The sequence below is a fragment of the Kogia breviceps genome, chromosome 14 (assembly GCF_026419965.1).
Source record: "Kogia breviceps isolate mKogBre1 chromosome 14, mKogBre1 haplotype 1, whole genome shotgun sequence".
In the NCBI taxonomy this organism is placed as follows: domain Eukaryota; kingdom Metazoa; phylum Chordata; class Mammalia; order Artiodactyla; family Physeteridae; genus Kogia; species Kogia breviceps.
In genome coordinates, this window is record NC_081323.1 from 32,333,777 (window position 1) to 32,360,374 (window position 26,598).

The 26,598-nt window shown below is 48.9% G+C and overlaps 1 protein-coding gene across 8 annotated transcripts in view; it reads left to right on the forward strand.

Annotated features, from left to right (window-relative positions):
• SYNDIG1 (synapse differentiation inducing 1) overlaps positions 1–26,598 on the forward strand; it is a 107,684-nt gene that overhangs the window by 49,441 nt on the left and 31,645 nt on the right. For all 8 annotated transcript variants that reach the window (XM_067012983.1, XM_067012990.1, XM_067012989.1 and 5 more), the window contains one exon: positions 8,227–8,781. In XM_067012983.1, the coding sequence (XP_066869084.1) occupies positions 8,281–8,781 (501 nt within the window). In that variant the 5' untranslated portion in view covers positions 8,227–8,280. The remainder of the gene's footprint in view (positions 1–8,226; positions 8,782–26,598) is intronic.

Genomic DNA, 26,598 nt, shown 5'->3' on the forward strand with positions numbered 1-26,598 from the left:
TCAAGAAAAGCCACTAGCATTCAGTAACTTGGTCTAAGGTCGGAGAGCTTTCAGGTTACCTGTATTTCCATGTTAGTGACCAAGCACATCATTTCTCCTGATTGAGGAAGAAGGATGATTTTTGCCTTCATCAGTGAGGTTCTTGTCACCATATTTGAGCGTCTGGTTGTGGCCTATGTTGGCAAATAGCCTTGGTTACTCATCAAGCATTTGTGGAGACCGTGAGTGACCCAGGCCTCGCCATCAGAATTGCAAGTGGGTGGAGCTGGTCTCTGACCCGGAGGAACTCCAGGCCTTGGAGGCAGAGTCCTGTCCGAAGTGCATCTCGGGGCAGCGTGGCTGGTGGTGTCAGAGGCCTGGCCAGACTCTGCTCCGCAGGGGAGGCGACGTCCAAGCCAAGGCCGGTTGTGGAGTCAGGGCAGCTTTGAGGGGTGGGGAGGGGTGGCGGTGGTGGGAGAGGTTGGCCCAGCATCCGCAGAGGCCACTTCAGAGCGGACAGCTGGGCGTCTTGAGTCTCGATGTGTGGGCTTAGGGGGTGGGAGGTGAGCTTGGACGGGGCGGTCACAGCCGGGGGCCCAACCCGAGGCCTGGAATGTGGGAGCGGGCACAGGAGAGCCTCTCGGGGGGACGGGCTCAGAAACCCCAGCATCATCAGGACCCTCCTGCCAGCAGCCCTGGGGAGGGATTTGCCGAGCAAATCTCATGGACTCAAGGAGCACTGTTCATAATTTTTGTACAAAAATGAGCGAACAGGAGTAAATTTGGGAGATTTTTCATAAAATCTCCATTTTCAGCATCTTTTAAAAACTTAGACATGGCAACATGGAAACTGAGTGAGGCATAGGCAAAGCAGGGGTAGGCTAGCAGCCGTGTACCCAGTCACTACACGGGGCCCAGGCCTGCCCTTGAGACCCACTGCCCGATCACCCGCCGAGGGCGCTTTCTGGTCACAGGATCCAAGGGGCATCTCTGAGGAAAATCAACAGAATCGGTGACTGGATGGAACGGAGGGGGAGGAACAAAGGGCTTTTGAACGTGGGAGACCAAAGGGATGAGCTGTGTGGAGAGCGATTTTGAAACCAAGCTTAACGCAACAGAAGCACCAAGAGTCAAATGCCAAACAAAGCCAAAAACCAGTCAAAAATGGATGGGGGTACTAGCTCCACGCTCAGCTCCTCCCAGCCCCCCACCCCATCTTTCTCCTTCCGGTTCGACTGATTCCTCTTCCTGGGTGGCTCCTCAGCCTTGCAGGCTGCTCACAACTATTTTCTGTGAATTGTTCAGAAATGCACTCAGGCGGGTCATCCTGTCTGGCCTGAGCAGCCATAAGAGTCCAGCCACTCTGTCGCCTTTACCTCCTCCTGCACGAGCCCCGCTCACCCTGCCAGTGACCCTGGGCTCCCAGGGTGATGCTGCACTGAGCAGGCAGCGCAATGAGATGCTCGGAGGCCCGGGCTTGGCCGCCCCTCCCCTCGGGGGGACGTGGCCCCCGCATCCAGGTCAGGGCTGTGCGGGGAGCACGTACACCCACCCAGGACCCTCCCCAGGCCGGTGTCCACGGCTTCGGGCCACACGGCCACTCAGCTCTAGAAACACACAGAGATCCTCAGCAGGTGACCCTCTTGGAGTACAGCCTTGTGGACACTGGAGACCACCCACAGCCTGGAAGGGTGAGTGAGTGAGGGGACGGAAGCGTCAGTTACCCGGGAAGGACCCTGTGTCTCCTGGGCATCCCCGCAGGCTCTCCAGGCGCCTGTGTCCCCCAGGAAGCCCTCTTGTCTGGTGGCAGCAGCAAAGGGGCTGCCGGTTGTGGAATCCCCTGGCCGCTGCCCAGGCTACTCAAATAGCCTCTTTACAACCCATTTGTCAGAGACAAAATCGCAACCACGCTCTCCTGGTTCGTGCCACTCTGAGGTCCCTGCAGTCATAGACCTCTGGCTGCCCTGGAGCAGCTGAGCTGAGAGGGGTGCCCGCTGCATCACAGCCACGTCCCCGTTGTCCCCTGGGCCCACTCCCCATGCTGCCTACAGACCCCGCTGCCCGAGCAGCCTCTGTGATACCACATCCACTCAGGAGCTGATCTTCAACAACGTCCAGAGTTTATCACAGTTAAATGTTTTATGTGCAGATGACATTCAAGACCCTCCAGTCAAGGCCCTTGCCCTCCTCCCACTTGACCCCTGGCCCCTCTGCTAGGCGTCCCTGCCTCTTGGCTTTTGTTTCATGCGTTCCCTCTACCTGGAACATCTTTCTTACACATCTTCATCTGTTGATTTTTTTAAAACTCTTTGTTATAGAAAATTTCAAACGTACATGAAAGTAGAGAGAATCGGATAGTGGACCCCATGTACCCATCACCCAGCTTCACTGATTATCAACCCAGAGCCGACCTTGTGTTCTCCATACCCTACCCAGCTCTTCGCTTTCCAGATGATGTTTAAACAAATCCCAGACATTGAATCATTTATTTCATCTGTGAATACTTTAGTATGAATCTCTAACAGTAGGTAGCTCTTTTTTAATCTTCATCATACACCTTCCAAAAATTAACAATACCTAAAAAAATTACAAGAACTCCAGCCAGTGTACTCATTTCTCCAATGTCTCAGTACATAAACATATATAAATGTGTGTATAAATGTAGTCATTTAATATGAATATGTATGTGTAAGTATATGCATGTGTTTGTGTGTACATACATGGGCACATGTGTACATATACATGTACATATATACATACAAAAAATTGAATCAGATCCAAATTAAATTAATACATGCAATTAGTTGCTGTGTCTTCTAAGCGTCTTTAATCCATAGACTCTTTCTGTCTCTCTCTGTTTGACAATCTTACAATTCCTGGGTTATTTTTCCTGTAGAGTTGTCCACATTCCAGATTTTGCTGGTTTCATACACCCATGATGTCATTTGACATGTTCCTCTGTTGTCTGAATTTCCTAATTGGTGGTTAGATGTAGAGATTTGATGAAAATAAGGTTGTGTTGTGTTGTGCTGTGTTTGTTTGGCAAGAAGGCTTCATGGGTGATGGCACATGTTCCCACCAGAGGCGTATAAAGCCCGTCATCTTTGTCTTTGTCCTGCTTGTAGCCCCTGACCCCTGCCAGCCCTCACGCCCACCCCTCTGGTCGTTCATCGTAGCTCGTAGCATCTGGATTCCACAGGAAGGCCTCGTGGGACCCACACTCCTCCCGTCCGCTCACCCACAGGCTTTAAGCTCGGGGTCAGTTTGAGTCGATGTAAAACCTTTGACTCAAGTCTCCCTGCCTCTGCATCTTCAGTGTGTTACTCTGTTGCCTTCTGTTCTAAAGCATTTTGTGGACCAGCCTGATGACAATCTGATTTTCTTATCCTTTTGAGTGACCCAGGTTTTTTTTTTCCTGGATAACCAAAGGTGTTATGTTTGTTTGTTTTTCTTTAACATTTAGTAGATTGACTGTAACTTAGGTTGGGATTAGTCACTCTTGGTCTGTTTCTCTGGGTGCTGACTGAACCCGTTCGACATTCACTTCGGGAACATTTTCTTAAATCATAGTTTTAGTGTTTGCTGTTTTCCATTGTTTATTTTCTTCTCCGAGGTTTCCTTTTATATGCATATTGTACTTTCTTTGCCTTTATTCTGCGTTTATTGCTTTCTTTCACAATAGTTTCAGCACTTTAAATGCACACAGTGAAATGCACGTCTTTGATGTTACAGTCTGATTAGCTTTGGCAAATGCAAACGTCTGCCATAACCCCTGCCCAACCAGGATACTGAGTCACTGCATTGACTTAGATACTGCCCTGTGCCCTTTGAACGAAATCGTCCTTCCAACCCTGATTCAAACAATGTTTTGATTGCTTCCACAACACAACACCCTGCTAGAATTTCATATAAATTGAAGTGTTCATGCTTTTTTTATTTAAAACATTTTTCTGTTTTCCATGTTCTGTTTCTTTTAAGGGATGATCCACTGTGTTTATTCGCTCCTGTGTCCCTTCTGGCTCAGCCTTGATTTCTGCAATTACTTTCTCTTTTATTTCTAATTCTTTCCTGGGTTCTTTTAACGTCTCTTTCTAGTCTCAAATTCTGTTGCTTCTGATTATTTTCCCAATCCTGATTTATGTTGTTCTTCACGATGTCTACCATTCTCCCCGTTCCTTGTAGCTCATTCTGAAACATTAGATTTCAGTTTCATGTTGATGTCACTTTCCTGACACGTTCGTTGTGTAACTACTGTTACGCTGGTTTATGTAATTGTTCGCTGATTCAGCTTTTAATATTGGGAAGTCATCTTTCTGTCCTCAGCAATCACCTAACACAGTGCCTCGCAACAGTAAGCAGTTGACAAATATACATCTTATTGAACTGAAGCCGAGCCTGTTGTGGTCAGTGTGAGGTTTTTCACCACCTTGTGGAAAAGCTCCATCTGACCCCATAAAACCCCAAGACTCATGCGCCATGAGGTACAAATCATAGAGCCGAAGGGACCTTAAAGCTTTTCTTGCTCAACTGCATTATCAGTAACTCCTCTTCCATGAGCAACTTGCTAAAGATCATAGACAGGAAGTAGCAAAACTGAGGGCAAATCCCTGGTTTCCTGACTCTTAGTTTCCTCCTCTTATATCCTGACAGCCTCAAAGTAAAGAAGAGTGTGTTTCTGTACAATGCAGAATTTGTACAGCTGTTGCCTGTCTGCTTTCTGTCTGTTTTCTTTCACAGCCCCCAACAGTTTCCTTACCTGCCTGGTGTTCACCCAAACCCGTGTGTGGGAGGGCTCTCTCAGCTGTGGTTCTGAGAGAGAGAATGAGGGAAGGAGGAGAAAGGGTATGAAGCTCAGGCACCAGGAGACCCCTGTTCATCCTCTCCCCTCCCCCGACCACCAGCATCAGTAATGCAGCAGCTGTAGCACGAGTGACCAGCTTCCTCTGCCAGACTCGTAAAAGCAGACTACAGGGCCTCATCCAGAGGACAAAACTGGGCACCCTTGATGCAGCCCAGGAAGATCTCTGTTCACAGAAGGCAGGCAGCATCCTCGACACAGTGGAGGCTGTCCAAGCAGAAATAAAGGATCGAGTCAAAGGTTCCCTCTTTGCAGCTGCTGGTTCTGAATATCATGGACTGAGAAAAAAATGAAGTATCATTTGTTATATAATATAACCGATGATATTACATAATTTTATGTCTGTTATAAAGAGCCTTGGAGGAATGGTACCATCATGGGTAAGACCCCAGTAGGTGTCGTGAGGACGCTGGAGGAGACCCAAAGCTCTGGCACAGTATGTTTTATCTCAGAGCCGCTAGACTGGGGTTCAGGAACGGCCGTCGTCGGGGAGGAGTGGGTGGAAGTAAACACAGAGGAAATGAGCAAATGGGAATTAGGGGTTAGAGACAATGACAAGCCAGTCTGTGTTAGAAGAAATAGTATTGAAGGATGCTGAAGTGACAAAAATAAAATTCCACTCATTTCAGCCCCTTTACCTCAGATGTAATCATAATTTATCATACTCAATGTTGGAAAAATTCACTCCAAGAAGAAAAATAAGTTCTTTTTTTTTTTTTTTTTTTTTGCAGTACACGGACCTCTCACTGCTGTGGCCTCTCCCGTTGAGGAGCACAGGCTCCGGAGGCGCAGGCCCAGCCGCTCGGCAGCATGTGGGATCTTCCCGGACCAGGGCACGAACCCGTGTCCCCTGCATCAGCAGGTGGACTCTCAACCACTGCGCCACCAGGGAAGCCCAAAAAGTTCTTTAAGAATGTAAATTGTTGGGAAATTCCCTGGCGGTCAAGTGGTTAGGACTCCGCGCTTTCATTGCCGAGGGCACAAGTCCAATCCCTGGTCAGGGAACTAAGATCCCACAAGCTATGCAGTGCGACAAAAAAACCCCAAAAGATGAAGAATGTAAATTGTTGGATATATTTGTTTGAATACTAAGAAAAAGGATAGTAAATAGCTGTAAAATCGAGCCAACAGCCAGAACTCACACTATTCACTACAGAGCAGGGCCCCTCCCTTCAAGGTGCAAAATAACCCTTGTGGTCGCGTTAATGTGGATTCTGACTCAGTAGCTCCAGGTGGTCAAGACCGTGCCTTCCTGACAGAATCCCAGGTGGCGCTAATGCTGCAAGTCCTCAGCCGACTCTAGGTGGAGACTTAAGCTGCGCCTGACTCAGAATGCCATGATTTCGACCCACTTTGAGGCTGGTGCAGCTCAAGGAGATCCCTACGTGGTGTTATTCCAATCCCATAGCCCTTGAGACTGTTCATTGAGCATCTGCTGCATACCAGGACCAGAGGGGCGAAGGAACCGTGGTTCTTTGGTCTCAGGCTCTGGGCAGGGCAGGGGCTGAGGAGGAGGTGACATGAGTAGCTGTCACGTTGGCAGAGAAGGACACACAAGGAGGTATAGGAGAAACCGGAGCCCAGCTGCCGGGAACACACCAGAAAAGGGAAGCTCACTCTGGCTGAACTGCAACAGGAGAGACTCCATCCAGGGGGAGGAATTTGAATAAATGTAACCAAATGTCTTGTAAGATACTCACTTCGGATCTGGGCAGGAGCTGAGTCTGAGAAGCCTAACTGAGTTTCAAGAAGGTTATTCTGGTCTTGTTGGTAGATCCAGCCCTGCATGAGGGGCCCAGCAGCTTCGCTGTGGAAAGATGAAGATCAGAGAAGCGGGGTGTTTGCCCCAGAAATGCCTGGATGAGCTTGGAGGGTGACTGGGTGCAGAAGTGATGCTCACACAAAGGACATGCTTCGCAGGTGCTCAGAATCAGTGGTTTTAGCTCTCGGATTGTGACTGGACCCCAGGGCCAAGGGCTTCTTAGAGCCACAGCAGCAGAGCCCATACTGAGCCCATACTCGGACATGTGACACAGTGTCACAATGGTGACACCCTCAGCCCCCAGTGCGTATACTGCCCTCAACTGGTCATCTGTCGACTCAGTTAAACTGCTATTTTCCAATTAGTCACAAGGGTGTCTTCTGTCTCTCCTCCTCTGCTCAGTCTGAAATTTTGGATTCCTGTAGCTACCATCAAACCCAGCAGTTATAATGTAAGAAAATTCTTAAATCTCATAGAAAGCCAGAGCACCGGAAAGCCCCAAGAGGGAATGTTTTCCTACATAATAGTTACTAATTTGCAAAGAGGAAAAGCTGTCTCCCAAAATCTTAAGCTTGGGTATCTTCTTTTCTTTTTTAACATTTGAAACCCTAGAAAGGAACATGATCTAGGGAGAAACAGTCTAGAAGACTTCTTAATTGTATCCCAGATACACTGATGTTTCTCTAAGCCAAGCACCACTGAGGCAAGGAAATTTCCAGTCTGCTTCCTAGGACCCTGCTGAAGGCCAGTGGCAAGTGTGAGTGTTGAGATGATTCTAACCCAAGGAAAGAACATACTAGAATGTGTGTGTGAGATTTCCTCAGCCGGGGAATTTAGTCCCTGTACAGCACTAACATGTAGGTCTTCCTATCACTTCTAAATCTGTGTGGGGCGTTTTTTTTGTTTTTTTGTTTTTTGTTTTTATCACACAGAGGTATTTTTTTGTAAGTTATATGCAAAAGCAACTTAGTTCTTCGGAAAAAAATTTTAAATAAAACAGATCAATATTTAAGATATACTAGACAAAAAAAAACCTGAATAAAGATGATAAAGATAAAAATATATTACTCAAAAAAATCCTTGAATTTATTAGAATGTAAAACTTTAATGTCCCTCTAGTCAAAATTTTATTCACAAGAGGTCGTAGGTTGATTTTGTTGGAAATCTATTTGAAAAGTTCAAAAACTAAAATAGTTGCTTTATTTCTTTGTTCCATTAGTACTAAGTCACAAGATCTTTGTAAGTCAACCCTCTCTTCTTTGGTGTGAATTTTCTGCTGGGATGAGGAGCCGTGGGCCTGGGTCGAGGCTGGTGAGAGTAGGCTTGCCTGTGGGTTTCAGGAGGTCGGCTGAAATCATGAGTTTCTCTAGAGCGGCAGTGGTTCCAATTCCTGCAGAGTCGCCTTCATTTGGAGCAGAGACTAGAGTATAGAGATGCAAGGAGTCCATCTCTGGTTCCCTCTGGCCACTGCCCCCATGGAGCCTGTCTAAATCGGCAGAGTAGGTGAGCTCGGATCAGCGGCTATGCACCCTGGCGACCGGGAAACCCTGAGACAACCAGGGTCTGGCTGATGAGCAGCTTTTCAGGCGTGATTTTCTTGTCTCATCTCTGTTTCTTCCTCCTCCAGGAGAAATGGGCCCCGTGAGGCAAGCGTGACCCTCAAGTCCAGCCCGCCAGCCCGATGCCCGGCCGGGAGGACAGCGCCATGGCTGGAGTCGTGGAGCAGGAAAGCGGGCTGGTGCGCAGCAAGCTCGGCGAGGCCAGCAAGAGGAACGGCCTGATCAACACCAGAAGCCTCGTGTCTGAGAGCAGGGATGGCCTGGTGTCCGTGTACCCGGCGCCCCAGTACCAGAGCTGCCGGATGGTGGGCAACGCGGCACCGGCCGCCCCGGACGGCAGCAGGAACAAGCCGGTCCAGCAGCTGCTGGACCCCAACACCCTCCAGCAGTCGGTGGAGTCCCTCTACCGGCCCAACATCATCCTCTACTCGGAGGGCGTGCTGCACCCCTGGGGGGACAGCGTGACGGCCGACTGCTGTGAGACCACCTTCATCGAGGACCGGTCGCCCGCCAAGGAGAGCCTGGAGTACCCCGACGGCAAGTTCCTCGACCTCTCGCCCGAAGACATCAAGATCCACACGCTCTCCTACGACGTGGAGGAGGAGGAGTTCCAGGAGCTGGAGGTCAGAGCCTGTGTTTGTCATGCGCCTTCGGGAGCAGGGTGTGGGGCTCTGGGGGGATACGAGTGCCCGGCAGAAGACGGGGCGTGAAGCCAGTGTGCGAAAGTGCAGGGAAACCGAAGCCTTCTGGGTGCTTCACTCAGAACATTTGTGGAAAATGCGGGGATGGAGAAAGAGGCGAGGACCAGGACCCGGGGGGCTTTAGCAGAGATTCTGGTCGGAGAGGGCACGAGGTCCCAGCCGTCGGGACAGGGCTAAGATCGATTTAACGGTTGACAGTGCTGGCAGGGGGTGGGGCTCTGCCGACACCCCGCCCACAGGGGAGACCGGTCACTGGCAAAAGCGAGCAGGGGAGGGGGGCTCAGGGTCCTAGGGCCACACAAGCCTGGAAGTACACGTGTGGGGATAATTTGGGATGTTTTTGCTGCTACGTGTGGTTTCCTTAATTTGACATTCCAGAGTGTCTACTAAGGATCATTGGAATAGCTGAAACCTGCTGGAAGAAACAGTTGAAATTGATAGCATAAGGGGCAGACGAGCTGAATTACTGCAGGGTCCCGTCTCCCGCAGAGCAGGCACAGGCGTCGGATCACACGTCCGGAAACGCGCGTGTTGGCCGGGGTGTGACGCACGACCGCCCCCGTGGAGGGCGAGGGTGAGGCTGCAGGGGTCTGAGCCCAGGAGGCCGGCGCCCAAGCCGGGGGGCAGTCAGTTTGCTGCTGTGAGGCTAGAGGGGGTTCCTCCAGGACATGCATGGCAGGGAGAGAAGGGCCGGTTTCTGTCAGTTGGGAGGGAAAGACCTTTAGGAGGAAGTGTATGGTCAGAGGGAAAGGAAGTTTGTTTCCTAGTTTGATAGGTGAGAACATTTTGTGGGTGGAGGGAAACGTCCAGGGCAGAGGATGCCGGGGGGCGGTGGGGGCAGGAGATGGCGTCCAGGCAGAAGTCTGGTCTTTCTCAAGCAGTCCGCACAAAGCTTGTCTGAGGAGGTTAACAAGTCTAAGTGCTCCAGGTGGAAGAGGATGGGATGTGGGTCCACGTGGGGGAGGGTCATGGAACTGGGGGAGGGTGAGGACCCTCAGGGCGGTGACTAAGGGAAGTGACCAATCGTAGAAGAGACAGCCAGCATCGGGGGCGGGGACGTCCGTGTGCAGGTGTGGTCAGGCCTGAAGGCTGTAACCTTCCCCATGACGGGCGGCTGCCCTTCCGCAGGGGAGGCTCGGGGCAGAGCAAGCTCGGGGCTTCCTGCCTGCAAGCTGGGAGAGGCAGGAGACAGCAAGGGAGGGTGTCTGGAGTAGACTCAGCCTCACCGCGGGGGCCCAGACTGGGGAGAAGGTCAGCGAGGTCACAGGGAACTGATGGGCCCAGGAGACCAGGGGCGTCAGGACCGGAGGTAAAACAAGAACCAGAAGCAGCTGGAGAGATGGTTTTAGTCCAAACAGATATGCAGAATCGGAAAACAAAATGTGTTTTTGTAGCAAACCCTGTGAACAGAGCCCCTGAAACCAGCTGATGGGGAGTGGAGTGGAGGGCAGCTGTCGGAGGCCGTGAGGAAGACCAGCACACCTGGGGACCCCATCAAGGGGCAGAGCAGGGGTGAGCTTGGGCCGTGTGCTGAAATTTGAGAAAGTTGGGCAAGTGCTTTAGCTGCCATTCAGGAGCCTCTGTTCAGTGTCCACTTTTACCAAGGTCTGGGGTTTTGCCTAAAGCCGAAGTGTAAGTGCTGCGTGGAGTTTAGGAAGCAGACAAACAAAGATGCAATTTCAGCGAAACGCGGGAGTTATGGTGATGGAAACCTGCTGCTCCGAGAGCCTCCGAAGGAGAGGCTGAGCTCCCGAGCTCAGCGTGGGGCTCAGTTGTGGCTTCAGAGGAGGTGCCCAGTTGCACCTGGCCGGGGAGAGAGAGACCCTCCGGCAAGAAGGTTCGTCGGGGTAGGGGGTGAGAATCAAAGGGACGTCATGAGCAGATGACACACAGAGGTGTCCAACCTAGATCTGCGGGGACAGTGAGGGGTTAGACCTGGTGGGGCCGGGAAGGCAGGACCAAAAGGACACGGGATCCTGTCCCTGAGGACCTCACTGCCGTCTCGGGGAGACTGGATTTCAGGCGGGGACACAAACCCAGAGGCTTGGAGACAGGAGGGACAGTAATAGGGTCAAGAGGAGCCCCACGGAGGGGCGGGGCTGAGACTGGGAGCCCAGCCTGTCTGCAGCTCCAGGGGTGCCGTCGTGCAGGCTCGTGTGTAGGGGATCCCGGGGGCATGGGGGTGTTTCAGGCAGGGGTGCATCATCAGAGCTGCTCTGGCTGCAGAGCAGGACGAGGGGCCTGTCATAGAAGAGGATGAGAGAATCAGGGCAGCATTACAAGTGAACAGATGCTCAGGAAGTGGTACCTGCCATTGTCTGGAGAAGATAGGAAGGAAGGGTCAGGGCCTCTCTGTGCACAGAGGGTCCCCAGCCCCCCGTTGGCCAGGCTGGCTGGCACAGGATTTTCAGCTTTGTCACAAGTTCTTAGAAATCAGCTCCAACACATAACATCCCCAGAAGTGAAAAGTAGTAGACTGAAAATGTAGAGGTAGCTCCTGCCTTCATCACTCACGTGGGCTTCAGGCCTCCCCTCTCTCTGGTCACATCCTACATGCAGGAAGTGTTCTGTTTTCCCATTCCATGAAAAGATAATGGGCATGTACACAGTAGCATTTGCTGTGTAACAAATCTCCCCCAAATCGGTCACTTCTAACAGCCCTGTGAGCTCGTGATTCTCGGAGTCAGCATTCTGCAGGGGTCTCAGCTGGATGGAGGCTGCCCTGCTGGGCTTGCCGGGTTCTCCCACTGGCCTGAGCCTGAGAATGTGGGCTGGGCTATTGGCCCGGGTGACAGAGGTGACAGGACCACAAGCTTCTCATCACGTGGCAGCCGTGGTGGGGATTCCGGGAGCAGAGAGCGGGGTGAGCAGGGAGCCAGGGCTTTTGAAGTCTCTGCCATGGAGCACAGGTTATACATCTTATCTTCCAAAGCAAGTCACATGGCCAAGACCAAAGTCGGTGTGGAAGGGGCCGCTCATGGTGACAGGATAGGAACATGGCAACCACAGGGCCAGGACTGCAACAGCTCCCACAGAGCAAGCGTCACTTTTTAAGATCATCGAATTGAACAGAATGAGAACAGTCATGGTCGTATTGTAACTCAAATAAACAAACATGGTCCATATTGATGTGGGGCTCTTCCCAGAAGGCAGCTCTACTTCCGATAAAAGGGAAAATGTGGTTTTGACTCCTTGGGGAGTTCCATGGCTTCACTCAGTCTACAGCAGATCGGTTCTGTTTCCTGGAAATCACAGTTTTCAGTGAGCTTTGCCCTGGTAGGAGCAGGGCCTTGTCACCGGAGCCTTTCCTCTTCCCCCATCTCTGCCTGGACAGGCTTGCCCAGCACTCGTAGTGGAGGTGGCCTGGTCCAAATGGGTCCGCTCACCAGGCGCACATCTGTAGGAGCTCCTGCAGCTTCATTTCCCTCTGGGGCGGTGGTGCTGGCGTGAGCAGATCTACAGCTAATTGAAAGCATCTTGTGGAGAGGCCTCGGCCGCGGCATTTGCCATGCGCTGCCCGGAAAGTGGGAGCCCGTCACAGCAGAGAGTCGGGCTGGGGAGTTCCAGGGGTGAGCAGGGATGGAGGGTGACCGGGCAGGCACCTCGGGGGCCCTCGGGACGCTCTGGGTACACGATCCGGGGACCTCCTCCTGGTTCCTGACCACAGCTAAAACCGCAGCTCACAGGGCCCCAACCGCAGGAAATCATGTCTCCTTTTCACACAAACAAACTCAAGCAGAGAGATTTCAGGCACAAGTAATAAAGCAGTTCTGCAAAATATAAAATTTGAGCTTAAAGTTATGAAATGAAGTGGGTGCAGATCAGGGCTGAAGGGGCCTTATTGCATGCTGAAAGGCTGATTGTCACCCTTTTGTGACAAAGCCAAGCCTCCAGCATCCATAGGAAAGCACATGGGATGTCATCACTGGGAAATATTGACACGGGAAGAAAGCAGAAGGCGACGCGTGTTTCTGGAGCATCATCCTGTGCCAGCCCGTCTGCTCACCCTGCCGTCTGATCCCGGCAGCCACAATGGGCCAGAGGCTCTGTCCCTAACGCTGCACATGAGAGGTGGAAGCTTGGAGGGGTCCCAGGTGGCTCTCCTGGCGTCAGACTCCTGTGTCCTGATGGCGATACTCTGTGGTCCCTGAACGGCTGTTTCAAACACAGCCACCTCCTCATGTCTGAGCCCTCACCTGGGCTGTCCAAGCCCTGAGTCCGCCCTTCCATGAAAAACCGGAAACCTATTGGGAGAGATAGGGTTTCACACGCAGGGTAGCACCTTGCAGAGGCCTCCTTCACACACAGGAACAGAGCAGGGAGGAGGACTCGCAAACATTTGACGAAAACCCCAAAGCGTGAATGAGGCAGAAGAACAAAACTAGAAGAGTGGACCCAGAGGAAACTGAAATCACTCCGAAAATAATAGGCAGTGTTTTAAACACAATCTTAGTGTCCTATGAGGATGTGAGAGGCTGCTCTGGGGTGGGGCGGGGAGGCCGGGTTTGGTTTGATTTGTTTGCCTTGTACCTGGGCGGGACCCTCACGTGCGCTGGTGACAGAGGTGGTGAGTGGGGGTCCTCGCCTCGCTCCTGGTTCGGGGTCAGTGCTCAGACTCAGATTAAGGACCAAGTTCTTGAGGCTCTTAATCAGGTGCAGGGAGCAGCCTTTGTCAAGACTTGGTCAAACAGGAGTTTTTTTAAATAAAAAATGGGTGTTTAACTTTGTCAAATGCTGGGAATTTTTGTCCTTTATTGTATTTATGTGACCTATTATATTAACTGATTTTCATATATTAAACTATCCTTACATTTGGGGATAAATCCCCCATGGTCATGGTGTTTGCTCCTCTTTAAATATTGCTGGATTTAATGTGCTAGCAACTTGGGAAGGATGTTTATTTCTGTGCCCATGAGGGGTCTTGGTCCTTGACAACTACAGCTTTCTTTTCTTGTCTTTTTCTGGTTTTGGTGTCAGGGTGACCCTGGCCTAATAGGATGAGTTGGGAAGTGTTCCCTTCTTTTCTCTCTGAAAAACTCTGCCCAGCATTGGTACTTTTTCTTCTCAGGTATTCGTTCATATTCACAGTGAAGCCATCTGGGCCTGGGCTCTTCTCTGTGGGAAGATTTTTGATTACTGATCAGACCTGATTTCTCTATAATTTTAAAGAAAATCTTTAGGTTTTCCTTTCTTCTTGATTCAGCTTTAGTAATTTGTGTCATTCTAGGTATTTGCCCATTTTATCCAAGTTACCTAATTTGTCAGCATAACATTGTCCATAATATTCCATTTAAATCTTCTCACTTTCTATACAGTTGGTAATGTCTCCTCTTTTCATACCTAATTTTGGTGATTTTCCATTTCTTCTTTGATCAGTCTAGCCAGAGGTTTATACATTTCCTTGATCTTTTCAAATATCTGTCATCTGTTTCCGTTGGTTTGTCCTTGCTTCTTGGTTTTCCATTTCAATGATTTTCACTCTGATATTTATGATATTTTCCTCTCATTTCCTATGGGCTAAATTTGCTCTTCTTTACCTAGTTTCTTAGTTATTGATTTGAGATCTTTCTCCCTTCACAATATATGTATTTAAAGCTGTAACTTTCAAACACCGTTTTAACTGCCTCCTATAAATTTTGATATGTTGTGTTTTCGATTTAGTTCAAAATATCATCTAATATCATGAATTATTCATTGTGATTTATTTATTTTACTAATGGGTTATTTATAAAAGTGTTGTTTAATTCCCAAATTTCATGGATTTCCCACACTTTTCCTATCATTTACTCCTAACTTAATTTCATATGGTTGAAGAACACAGTTTGTGTAATTTCTCTTCTAAGTTTATTGAGATGTGATGTGTGGCTTAACATACAGTGTGTTCTGGGAAATGTGCCTTGTGCATTTGTGAAGGAACTTGTATTTGTCGTTGTATGAAGAACCCATGAATGTTTGTTGAGTTGAGTTGTCCATGCTGTTCACGTTTTCTGTCTTTGTTGCTTATCTTCCTGGTTGTTTCATCAATTTTGTCAGTTTTTGCCTCATGTATTTTGGGCTCTTTTGGTCGGTGCATGTACATTTATAATTGTTATATCTTGCTGGAATATTGACCATTTTATCATTATAAAATGCCAGTCTTTGTGTCTAATAATATTTTTTGTCTTCAGGTCTACTTTGTGTGGCATTTGTATAGCAGCTACAGCTTTCTTATTATTACAGTTTGCATGAGGTATCTTTTTCCATCATTTTGCTTTGAGTTTATTTTTGTCTCAGAATTTATAGTGTGTATCTATAGAAAACACACATGTGGGTCTTGTTTTTTTAATTGTCTTCCAATCTCTGTCTTTTGATTGGAGTATTTAATCCATTTGCATTAACTGTAATTTTTTATATGGTTGAATTTATGTCTGTCATTTTGATTTTTGTTTTCTACATGTTTCTTGGTTTTGTTATTGTTGTTTCTCTTTTTCCTGCCTTTTGGTGGCAAATATGCATTTGCACAGCCTCACATCAGCCTGGGATGTGAGGCGAGCTCCCCAGGCCCCTGTGGTCCTCTCCTTTCCAGGAGCTCCTTGTTAAATTCTTGAGTTATCCTGCTATCTGCCACTTGGCCCAACCAGGACTAGAGCCATAGTTTGGGAGAGCTGCAAGATTTCCAATTTGTATCTGGGACTGGAGTTTCCACCCTGTGCTCCCCAATCAATTCAGTTCCTTCTAGCAGTGAAGCTTCTGGTCTCCAAGGGTAGCCCCACCCTAGCAGAAATACTTCATGGCCCAGCTGGTGGTGGATTTGGATCAGCCCAGAGCAGGAACACCCCAGACTCACAATATTCTGACTCAGAATTTAGCAATGGTTGGTAAGCACACACCCCTCAGTTTATTGTTGGCCCTGGGTCAGTACAGAGTGCCCTGACAAGGCTGTTTTGATAATTCTGTTCAGTCATTTCTCAGGGACAGGATTTGCCTGCCTCCTGGCTCTGTTATACCAGAAGTTTTGCAGGATATTATCTGAAGTGCTAGATGCATTTTCCAGCAGGCACTAGACATGGACAAGAATATGTTCAAATGCCCACAGATGGCTTGTGGTTAGGTTAAGAATTTTAATCGAATTAATTATCTTTAAATAATATGACATATATCCACTTACAGCATTAGGAAATTAAATTACTCATTTTCCTCCCTTGAGACAGTCTGTAAATAAAGAAATGTATTTAGATATTCCAGTTTCTTTGGATCTATGAGTGGATCATTCACACAGGAAATCTGTTTTATTTCCTATAGTCACATCTTATCTAGCACTGTTCAAGCTGCAGCAACCACCTCATTCTGTAAAGAGGCCTGTGGGAATAACTTCTCATCTGGAAATTAAATTTACCTTTAGGAAGTAAATATTTTGAGGGCATCCTACATACTTATGATTTCCAAAGACAAATTCAAAAATATTGTGTGAAGTATAAGCGTGATTGGAACAGCAGTGCGCTATTTACCGGTTTAATTTTCTATGTCAAGGAAAACTCTCATATAAATGTGGGACTTGTGGCATGTTTCTTACAAAATAAAAATCAATATCTTTATATTCTCATCTCACATGTGCCAGGAAAAGGCACTGGAGCATGTAATTATAGCCGTTTGATGAGGAGAGAATCTTTGAGATAATAAATCCATCTGTCATAAGAACACAAGGGGATCATTCATCACATTTCCCTGAAACACTTTCCAATAAGCAGAAGGGTTGGGACATCAAACCAAATTTGTATGCCAAGGAAATAAAAGCCTTTCTACTTGTTCAAGCTCACGCTGATCTCTCGGCTGCGGCTTCTGAGCCCCTGCTCAGAATTGCGAGTGGGAGAGAGCCGTCCGTGTATCTGTGGCCACCTGGAACTGGAATCTTTCATCATTGTAGGACTACCAATATTGTAATGAAATCAGCTTTTACATATTTACAGGTAGCTGTGAGCTGAACGTGCTAACATGGTAAATGTGGTTTGAATAACAGTGAAAGGTGGGCCCATGACTTTGGTGAATCTCTTCCATACCCAGTTTTGAACAAATACCAGTAAAGTTTGGTTCTAAACCAAATTTAATAAATTTAATAAATTTAATAAATTTAATAAATATTTAATTTAATTAATTTAATTTAATTAATTAAACCAAATTTAATAAATTTATTAAATTTAATAAATATTAAATTTAATTAATTTAATTTAACCAAATTTAATAAATTTATTAAATTTAATAAATATTAAATTAAATTTAATTTAATAAATTTATTAAATTAATAAATATTAAATTTAATTAATTTAATTTAACCAAATTTATTAAATTTAATAAATATTAAATTAAATTTAATTTAATAAATTTAATAAATATTAAATTAAAATTAATAAATTTATTTAATTTAATAATTAATAATTTAATAAATATAAATAATAAAGTTTCCCCAAGCTTAGCCAAAGGTCCACCTATTTCAAGCACTACTCATGTGAACAAAACCCAGTAGCAAGAGGATCCTTTGGAGTCCCCGAGGGGCAAATTTGCTCGACGGTACATGAAACGTGTCTCCTCACGGGCCTGCCGCTAACTCCTGCGTCCAGTGACCTCCACGTGTGCGGAAAACGCTCTTCATGGCCTGGAGCCCAGGGAATGCCATTTAACCTTGGCCCATGGTAACAAAAACCTCATCTCCCACCTACCACATCATAATGTCATAGTGACCTTATGTCATAAGAAAGTTTGTGGAAGACCATCAGCATTCAATTTGTTAGAAGAAGCACATCCTTTGAATTCAAAGTATTGGTGGTGACCACGTCCTTTTTAAGGGACTCGTGGGAAGCGTCACCCCCATATTATGGTCTGTTCAGCTTTCTGTCCGTCCTGCTGCTGGGGAACAATGGCAGAAAAGCCACAGAAATCCAGGAGGAGCCCAACTTCATGACTGCCAATATTTTCCATCTTTTCCCTAACAAACAATTTCACAGCGTTTCCTGAAAACAGAAGGAAAAGCTCACAGCACTGACACACAGGTAGTTTGGGTGCATTGTGAATTCTGAGATGCAAAAAGAAACTAACACGGGGGAGGCGGTGCAGGTGGCTGGCACTCGTGGGCTGAGGTTAATTAAGCTAGATGTTTGTTAACAAAAGGCATTTGGCTGGTGTGAGGATCAGCAGATCATTCAGACCGTTAGCAGGGGAGGGAGACCCCATCATTCTGGACGGAGAGCCTGCACATCCTCCTGATGGCCCCGGGCAGTGGGTGCTTTGGTTCTGATACTCACCTGGAGGAAACAGACGCGGAGGAGGCAAGAAAGAGGTCTCACTGTGCAAAGTGCTGAGGATTCCTGTCGGGCTTGTCTCCAGGGAGGGTGCTGTCCCCCTTCACAGGTGGGAGAAAGCGGGATGGTCCCGCCTGGCCTGCCCTGGGTGTCGGCAAGGGTCCCAGAAGGAAGGCTGTTTCCTCCTGGATAATGAAAACCACACTCTGCGCGCCACAGCCCCGTCGCCGGAGGAACACGAGGCCAAGTTAGGAAAACAGCCTTTGTCCAGTTAAAGAACAAATCCACACAGCAGGACGTGCGTGCTGTTGACAGCAGTGTTCGTTGGAAAATGTTCCCTCTGCACGGTTCGTCTGAGGCACCTGTAAGTCTTCATGTCGTATGAAGCAAAACGTACGCCAGCCTGCAGTGGTGCCGTGGGGACAAGTCTGGAAAGGTGAGAACCTCCAGGGGGTCTGGGGGACGTCTGTGTAATCATCAAACAGGTAAAACTTGACAAGTCAGGGCACATTCTTCAGAGTGGAAAGAAGTATATTGAGAAACAGAACACGTTGCTTGGAGTCATAACCTTACATAAGACGTTACCCAGAGAGGTCTACACTGTAAAATGCAGATTCAGGAAGGATTTAGCAGAGAAAGCGGTGGTGTTTCAGGGAGACTTGGTGGTGGAGGGTCAGGGATGCAATGGAGGGACAGCTGTAACTTGAGGTCAGATCCCAGAGGATACCTGTCTCTCCAGCAAACCATCCCGTGCTCTGCTGGTCCAGGCTGGGTGAAATCTGGACATGGTTCAATATGGTAGATTGTATGGGATTTTCCTCTCATGTTTCTTCTAGAAAATAGGGAGATTGTCAAGCCTTTGGTAAGCTAGTCAATTACTGTGTCTCCTCTTCTAGTACTTTTGCTTTGATCCCTTGGATACATCGTTAGGTAGCAGATCACCCAAACTGAGTTAAATAAAATGTAGACACGCGGGGGCCCCGTGAGCAGTCGCCCACCCCCATCGCCTCTCCTCTCGCTCTGTCCCCACCACCTCCAGCCTCCTGGTCCCCCTCGATTTCCCAGCACCCAGGCAGCTTTGCAGCCCCCTCTGGACCCAGAGTGTTCTCTCCTCCCCTTCACTTGGCTGCCTTCTCACCAGCATCCAGGTCGCAGTGCTGAGATGCCGTTGTTTATGTGTGTGTGTGTGTGTGTGTTTCCTTGATGATTTTCGGTCATGTCGGACACGGCCGAGCCATCTCAGGCTGAGTTTCCCAGAAGCAGACGCAATGCAAGGATTCATGAGCACGTGATTTACTAGGAAACGTCCCCTGGGAGACCAGCCGGTCAGCGAGGGAGCAAGGGGCAGGGTGTCGAGAAAGGAGGGGGTTTCAGACAAAGCACAGAGGGGGCCCAGCCTGGCCTCGGGACCTGAGGTATGGGCAGTGCCCCCATGGCCCTGGGCGCTGTGGGTGAGTGGATTTTCGCCTCCTGGGAAAGCAGAGACAGGAGCTCCTGGATACACGCCCAAGCTCAGCACCAAGTGGGCACCTAATGATCCTTTGTGCTGATTGGTTTCTTAGTAAATAAATGACTGTCAGAGGAGCCCTCCTGGTCAGTGTCATGCTTTTTTCAATAGAAATGAAGCCAGACTCTACCTGCGTGAGTACCCAGGCTCCTTGAGGTCTTCCTGGTGAGCATTTACATGACCTCGACTTTGTTTAATGAGGTGCTTTAAAAAGTCTCCCATGTCAAGTGCACGGAGCAGATACGGGACCCGGGCCTCTGGTACTTAGCGCCCCGTAGGCCCTGTGGCAGCCCCAGGGCCTCCGTGTGGGACATCCTGGCAGCAGCTGACTCTGTGCTGAAACACAAGAGCAGACCATGTTTCCCACAAACCACAAAAACAAAGACAGCCTCCAAATGAGGACGGAGAAAGCATGACATGAAGACTGTTATGAACACAGTGCCATTGGCATTTCATTAGAAAAGAGAGAAATCGTGAGGTCATTCTAGCCGGACAGAACTGCCCCATAACTGCAGGGGGAAGGGAGGAGAGGAGCCCGTGCCCTGACAGCCCTGCTCAGCCCCTGGCCAGTCCTCAGTGTGTCCATGGGGTCGAGCGGGAGCAAAGCACCCAGTGACAGCCACACCATTCCTCTGGGGAGGACCGGCATCGTGTCACAGGGACATAATCAGAGGTGCTTCTTACGGACAAGGGCAGAGAACAGAAGGAGTGACAGTCAGTTTGTCATCGTTGTTGTTTACTTGCTGAAGTGGACGTTTGTCCAGAGGTAGCTAGCAGGGCAGACTACCAGGGACGTGCCTGACACACGATGGTGGAGAGACACCCCCCCAACCCAGCGATGGAACATCCCCCATGACTCCCCGTCCAAACACCTCTCCTGAGCCTGGCAGCCTCCATGTGGGCAGGTCCCGGCTGGCTGGGGTGGGGCCTGGGCGTCTGCATTCCTGACGGCTCCCAGCAAGGCCGACACTGCAGCCACTGGACCACACTGTGTGAGCAGTGAGGACGGAGAGCTCCGCGGACCAGTGGTCCAGGCGGCTTCTAGCCCACTTCACAGACAGAGAAGGTACAAGACTCACCCTTTCTGGAAACGTTTCCCTCTCTAGAGATGGGCTGCCTCTTGTACCCCTTTGGATGACTGAGGACCCATCTCTCCTTCTTCTAAGGATGGACCTTAACACATGGAGACAATGCTCACCCCCAACCCTGCCCTCCCCGGGGTCTCCCTCTTCCCGGTAGGGCAGCTCTTTACTCTCCTCACCAGCCTGGTAGCTCTGAATCCCTCTTGAAATGAGATGAGAAACGGATAATCCAGAGATGATCTGCCCCCTGTGAAGCAGACTGGGGCTCCCTGACGCCCTTTCTGGACCCTCCCTCCCTGAGGCTGGCTAGCGCTGCCAGGCAGCACCTGCACCACTGGCTGCCCCCTCCCCTGGCCTGTCTTTCCATGAGTCCTCACTGCCTCACGCTTAGCCTCAGGGTGGCAGGGGGAAGGTGAGAATGGCTTGAGATCCTCTGCACCTATCTCCTAGAAATGCAGCAACTGGTGCAGCTTCACAGAGGAGGCCGGTGAGCTCCTTGCTGGGTAGCTGCTGGAGGCTTGGGCTATGTCCTGGCTTCGGGCCGTGTGCACAGGAGGTCCGTGTGCTCCTACGGGCTCACGGCTCTGTCCTTTGTTCCAGCTGGAACTGTCCCCCCCGTAACAGCCCCATCTGCTGTCCTTAGCACCGGCTGGGTGCCCACAGGAGGCCAACCACTGATCTGCCAGCTTTGAGTCCCTTCTCGTAACACCTGGAGTCCACCTGGCAGGCAGAGCGTCTACATTTGGGCGGCGGAAGCTAAGGTAAGGGTGACAGGGACTCGCAGGAGAGTTTGGATGGAGCCAGCTGCCACGTAATGGAGAGAACAGGCATTTCACCAAGTAGGAGATACAAATGGCAAATAAGCACACGGAGATGTTCAACATCACTACCTTCAGAGAAATGCAGACTAAAGCCAAGATGAAAGAGCACTGCACAGCCCTTAGGATGGCGGAATGCCAAGAACTGACACCACCAAGTGCTGGTGAGGCTGCAGAAGCGGGAAGGCCTCTCTGGAAGACAATTGGTCATTTTACTGTACAAAAAAAAAAAAAAAAAAAAAAAAAAAACCAACACCCAGCAACCCCAATCCTGGGTATTCACTCTAAAGAAATGAAAACCTATGTTCACACTGAAACCTACACGAATGCATCACAGCCTTTATTTGTAAGAATCAAAAACTGGAATTAAATGCCCTTCGGTGGACAAACGGACGAACAAACAGCAGCACCTCCCTATCGTGGAAAATCACTCAGGAACAAAACAGTGTGAACTGCTGACACCCCCAGCAGCCTGGGTGACCCTCGGGGCCTCATGCTGAGCGGGCTGGTCGGGGGTCTTGCACTGGACAGAGCTGGTGTCCTGATTTAGGTGCTGGGTCGTGTTTACGTAAGAGGTGGCAGTCAAGGATGTGGGACTCTGTTCTGTCTTTGCAGTCCCTACAGGAACTCTGTTCTATCTCTGAAACTTTTATGTGAGTCTAAAATTGTTTCAAAGGGTGTGTGTATATGTGTGTGTGTGTGTGTGTGTGTGTATACACATATACATCTCTGTGACTTAGACTTAGGTGAAGAGTTTTTAGATGTGACATCACATCTCACACACACACACACACACAGAGTGAAATAATCTATAGGTATACATACATACACATATTGTATAAGGCCATCTTTAATGAATTTTAATGCTCTATAATCTTCAAAGTAACTAATATATAATTTTAATACGTGCTTTCCTTTCAATAAAGCAGAATATTTCAGAACAGTAAAGAAAATTGGGAAATTAGTGATTTTTTAAAAACGGCTGGTATCTGATGACCTAGAACAGCCCAGCCAGTGCCTTGACATACAACCAGAGGTTTTCTGTAATGGGCTCTCGCACAGAGGCAGCCCTTGGTTTAGAAGATATTCTCATTCTTACAAACTAGGGAGCCCACCTGGGCCATAGGCGCAAGCAAATGTGCAGAGCAGTGGCCATGGTCAATGGTGAGGGGTTGAGGGGTGACGGGCTCTGGGGTCCCTGCTCCCAAGTTTCGAGCTGACGGCTTTCTCCTTGCTGCAGAGATGGGAGACGTAGCTCCAAAGGCCTCACACTGTACAGGGGCTGGTGCCTTTGGCCAGTACCTGATGCTATGAGAAGATGAAGGAGACGTCAAACAAGCCAGGCGGGGGATCCACAGTCTGCCCTCACAGGAGCAGCACAGACGTGACTCCCACTCAAGCCAGAGAGGCTTCTGGAGCCTAGGCTGGAGGGCAGGCAAGGGTCTGTGGAGGGAAGTGGCCGCCAGCCTCTCAGAGGAAGGCACGTGGTTCCCACCTGCCCCTCCCGTGGCACCAAGTAACTCCTGCACTTCCTCGGGAATCAGGGTCTTTCTGGTGGGTGGACGGATGGGTGAAGACAGGTGGATGGACGTTGTATCCCCATAGCTTGTTCCTGGAAGGTGTGTGCTCCACTGGGCCCTCCACCCTCCTCACCTCTCAGCCGAGGGCAGCATCCCTGTGGGCCCTAGTGAGCCACCCGCTGCCAGATTCACCCGGGAGACCTTTGGCCCCTGGGCCCCGGTGGTGGGCATGCTCAGCCTCCTGACTGCTCAATGCCCCAGCTTTGTTCCAGAAGTCGCCTTGGGCTCCGCAGGTCTCTGAGCTCCTGAGGGCGAGTGTGTGACATCCAACACTACTAAGTAGCTTCTCTGTGGAAACAGAAAAAGGACGAACTTGATGAAATACCAGCGTAAAATGAATTATTCGTGTGTCATGAAAAGAGTGAATTTGATATTTTTTTCATTTTTCCCTGCAATGTTCACAGTGTTTCCATTAAAGCATAATGAAAAAAGAGGGGAAAGTGTATGCAATTTTTAATCCCCAAAAGAAAGAAATTCAATTTAACGTATAACTTTTTTCCTCCCAAAATGGCACATGTGTGAGGGGTTTTTTGACTTTTTATTTTCGAACTGATTTCAGACAGAAGAATTGCAAGAACGGTACAGAGAAATCCCTATATGGTTGTCACCCGGTTTCCTTCAGTCTTAACAGTTTACCGTGGGTGCGTTACCATTCTCTCAATGTACATATGCTTTCCTGAGCTCTTTGCAAGAAAGTGTCAGACAAGATGTCCTTTTACCCCTAAATGAGCCAGTTGTATTTTCTAAAAAGTTCAATTATAAAAGTCAGGAAATTAAAATCGTTACAATACTGTCATCTCATCTATAGACCTTATGTACATTTTCCCAGTTCTTTCAATATTGTCCTTTATAGCAAAAGGGAAAAAAGCCAGGCCCAGAATCCAGTGCAGGAGCCCATCTTGCATTTTCTTGCTGTGCCTCTTTAGTTCTCTGTAATCTGGAACCTTCTCTGTCACCACCCTCATTCCCTTGACATGCTTGGAGAGTACAGGTCGGTTATTTCACAGGGGAGCCCTGCCTCTGGGTCGTCTGGTGATCCTGCTGCTTGGATTCAGATGACGGCGCTCTGGGCAGGACCGCCGCGGAGGAGACGCTTGCCTCCCTGTGTCGTGTCGCTGGCGTGTCCCTGGTGCGCGTGCCCGTGACCGGTGGTGACTCCGTCCCGTGTTGCAGGCGGTGCCTGCCAAGTGTCTCCTGGCTGAGCCACGTTTCTCTGGAATTGATAAATGTCTTGCAGGAGGTGCTGTGTGAGGATGGGCCATACTGCTTGCCACTGGTTGCTCACCTACTGGTCTTAACGTCCTTCACAAGCTCCTAACCCCACCATTCCTTCTGTATTTTTTAGCTGGCATTCAGCTGTGGGGAAGAGTTTTCCCTTCCCCCGTATCTATCTCTAGGCATTTATTACTTCATTTCAGGCTGGACCATTGATTCTTACTTTATGGGCTCCTGTCCATCTGTTACGGTATTTACTGTGTGTTTATTCTCACTTTGTGACAGATATGACGGCAGGCGCCCCTTCTGGTTGGCTCTGTGTCCTTTTGACACAGCCTGTCATCCATTAGCCATTTTATCATTATTTCCTGCTCAGAGAGCTGTCCCAGGTCTGTCTCGGATGTTGACGGTCTTGACCCTGAAATCAGCTGTTTCTCCAAAGCACCCTGGCTCCTTGTGTTGGGGAGCCGTGTATAGAAACCAACGTCCGGGCACTGGGTCTTCTCAGCGCCTGGGGGGTGGGCGCGTTGTTCCCAGGCCCTCTGGCAGACCGAGCCAGGAGAAACATGTAGCACACAGGTACATAAACACACCTGTGTAACCATGTCTGTGTGTGTACACAGACATACTTATTTTTTATCTACTTATAGATAGATAGAAACTAACATCCTCAATCCAATCCAAACAGCTCACACCACTACCACACACTCTTTTTTCACCTGCGCTTTATCCCATGAGGTAGATGCCTCATAGTTTATGTAACCACTGGATGCCTCATAGTTTATGTAACCACCCTCCTTCGAATGGGCATTTAGATCGTTTCCAATATTTTGCAATTACATACTAAGTTGCCATGAATAACCTTGAGCATGTGTATTTTTCTATTATTGGAAGTGAATCTTCAGAATAATACCTAGAATTGAGATTACTGAATCAAAAACTCAGCACATATTTGTGTTGCATGTCGACAGATCTGCTTCCTCAGGTGTCACCAATTTGCATCCAGCCAGCCTGTGTGTCCACAGCCTAACTGACAGGATGGCTGGTTGTGCTTTTTCCTCGTTGACACCTCGATAGGTGAAACACAGTACCTTAGTGTGGTGTTCATTCTCCTTTCTCTAAGTGAGGGTGAGAATCATTCCACCTGGACCAGGTGAGGCCAGCAGAGCACCCAGGCCACGGAAGTTCAGATGCTGACCCTGCACTCCCGTGACCCTGAGAGTCAAGTCCTAGTTCAAACCAATCCAAACCCACGGTGCCAAAACTATCAATAACTTGGACTTTCCATCTGCAAACCGTAGGTTACCCTCTGACAAACGTAACATAAAGGGGAAACAAGAAGATCTAAAGAAGCGACCATCACCTTATGCAGTTGTACATGTAGCTCTTAGGTGCAGAATATCACACGTGGAAATAATGCAGGTTTGAAGCAGGGATTCACATTTAGAAACTGGACCACAGGTGATACATCGACATGCCAGGGCTGGTCTCGGTTGTGACACCCACACCTATGGTTGGTCCTGGAGGGCCGTGTCTGTGTCTGTGTGTATTTCCTGGTTTCTTGTCTGGTGTGGGATAAGCCCTGGTCGCAGCAGTGGAAAGCAGCCCACACTCCACACGGTCTGCTGGGGGCCCCTCTCCCAGACCAAGTCCCCTCACTCCCTACAGCTCTGCGTGTGTACAGTGCTCATTCCCGGCCCAGGGCCTTTGCACATGCTACCCCCACGTCCTTACTGAGCAAGGGGCCTTCAGAGGGGGAATCACAATTTCTTGGACAAAATCTGAAGTCCAGTAAACAACCTGATTATATCCACACTGTGAAAACAAAAACATGACAGTGAAAAAATAATATAATTTCCAACATAGATTGATTGCTCGCTACATGCAGGTTGGTTTTACCTGATGCATGTCGTGTTATTTTAAACCAGGTCTTCTGTCTTTGAAAACACACGATGTGTATTTTTCCTTTGTGCCTGTTTATTTGGAGATAGATGGGATTCATCATCCGGGATGTCCACGTTCCTATGTGTCCCCATCTTCTCACCCTCCCAGACGTTCTCTGAGTGTGGTGGTCTTGCCCTGATTGAAGTTTTAGGGTGTCTGAACCCCCCAGTTCTTCCACAGCCTCTGCTGCAGATGATCTCAGCCCACCCCCAAGTATCACCCCTGCAGGAGAAGACCCCTGGCCTGGCCTCTGCCCACCTGAGGACCTTCTCTGGGCCCTGAAGCCTTCCCTGCAATGTGGGAGAACCTCTGCCCCCAGGC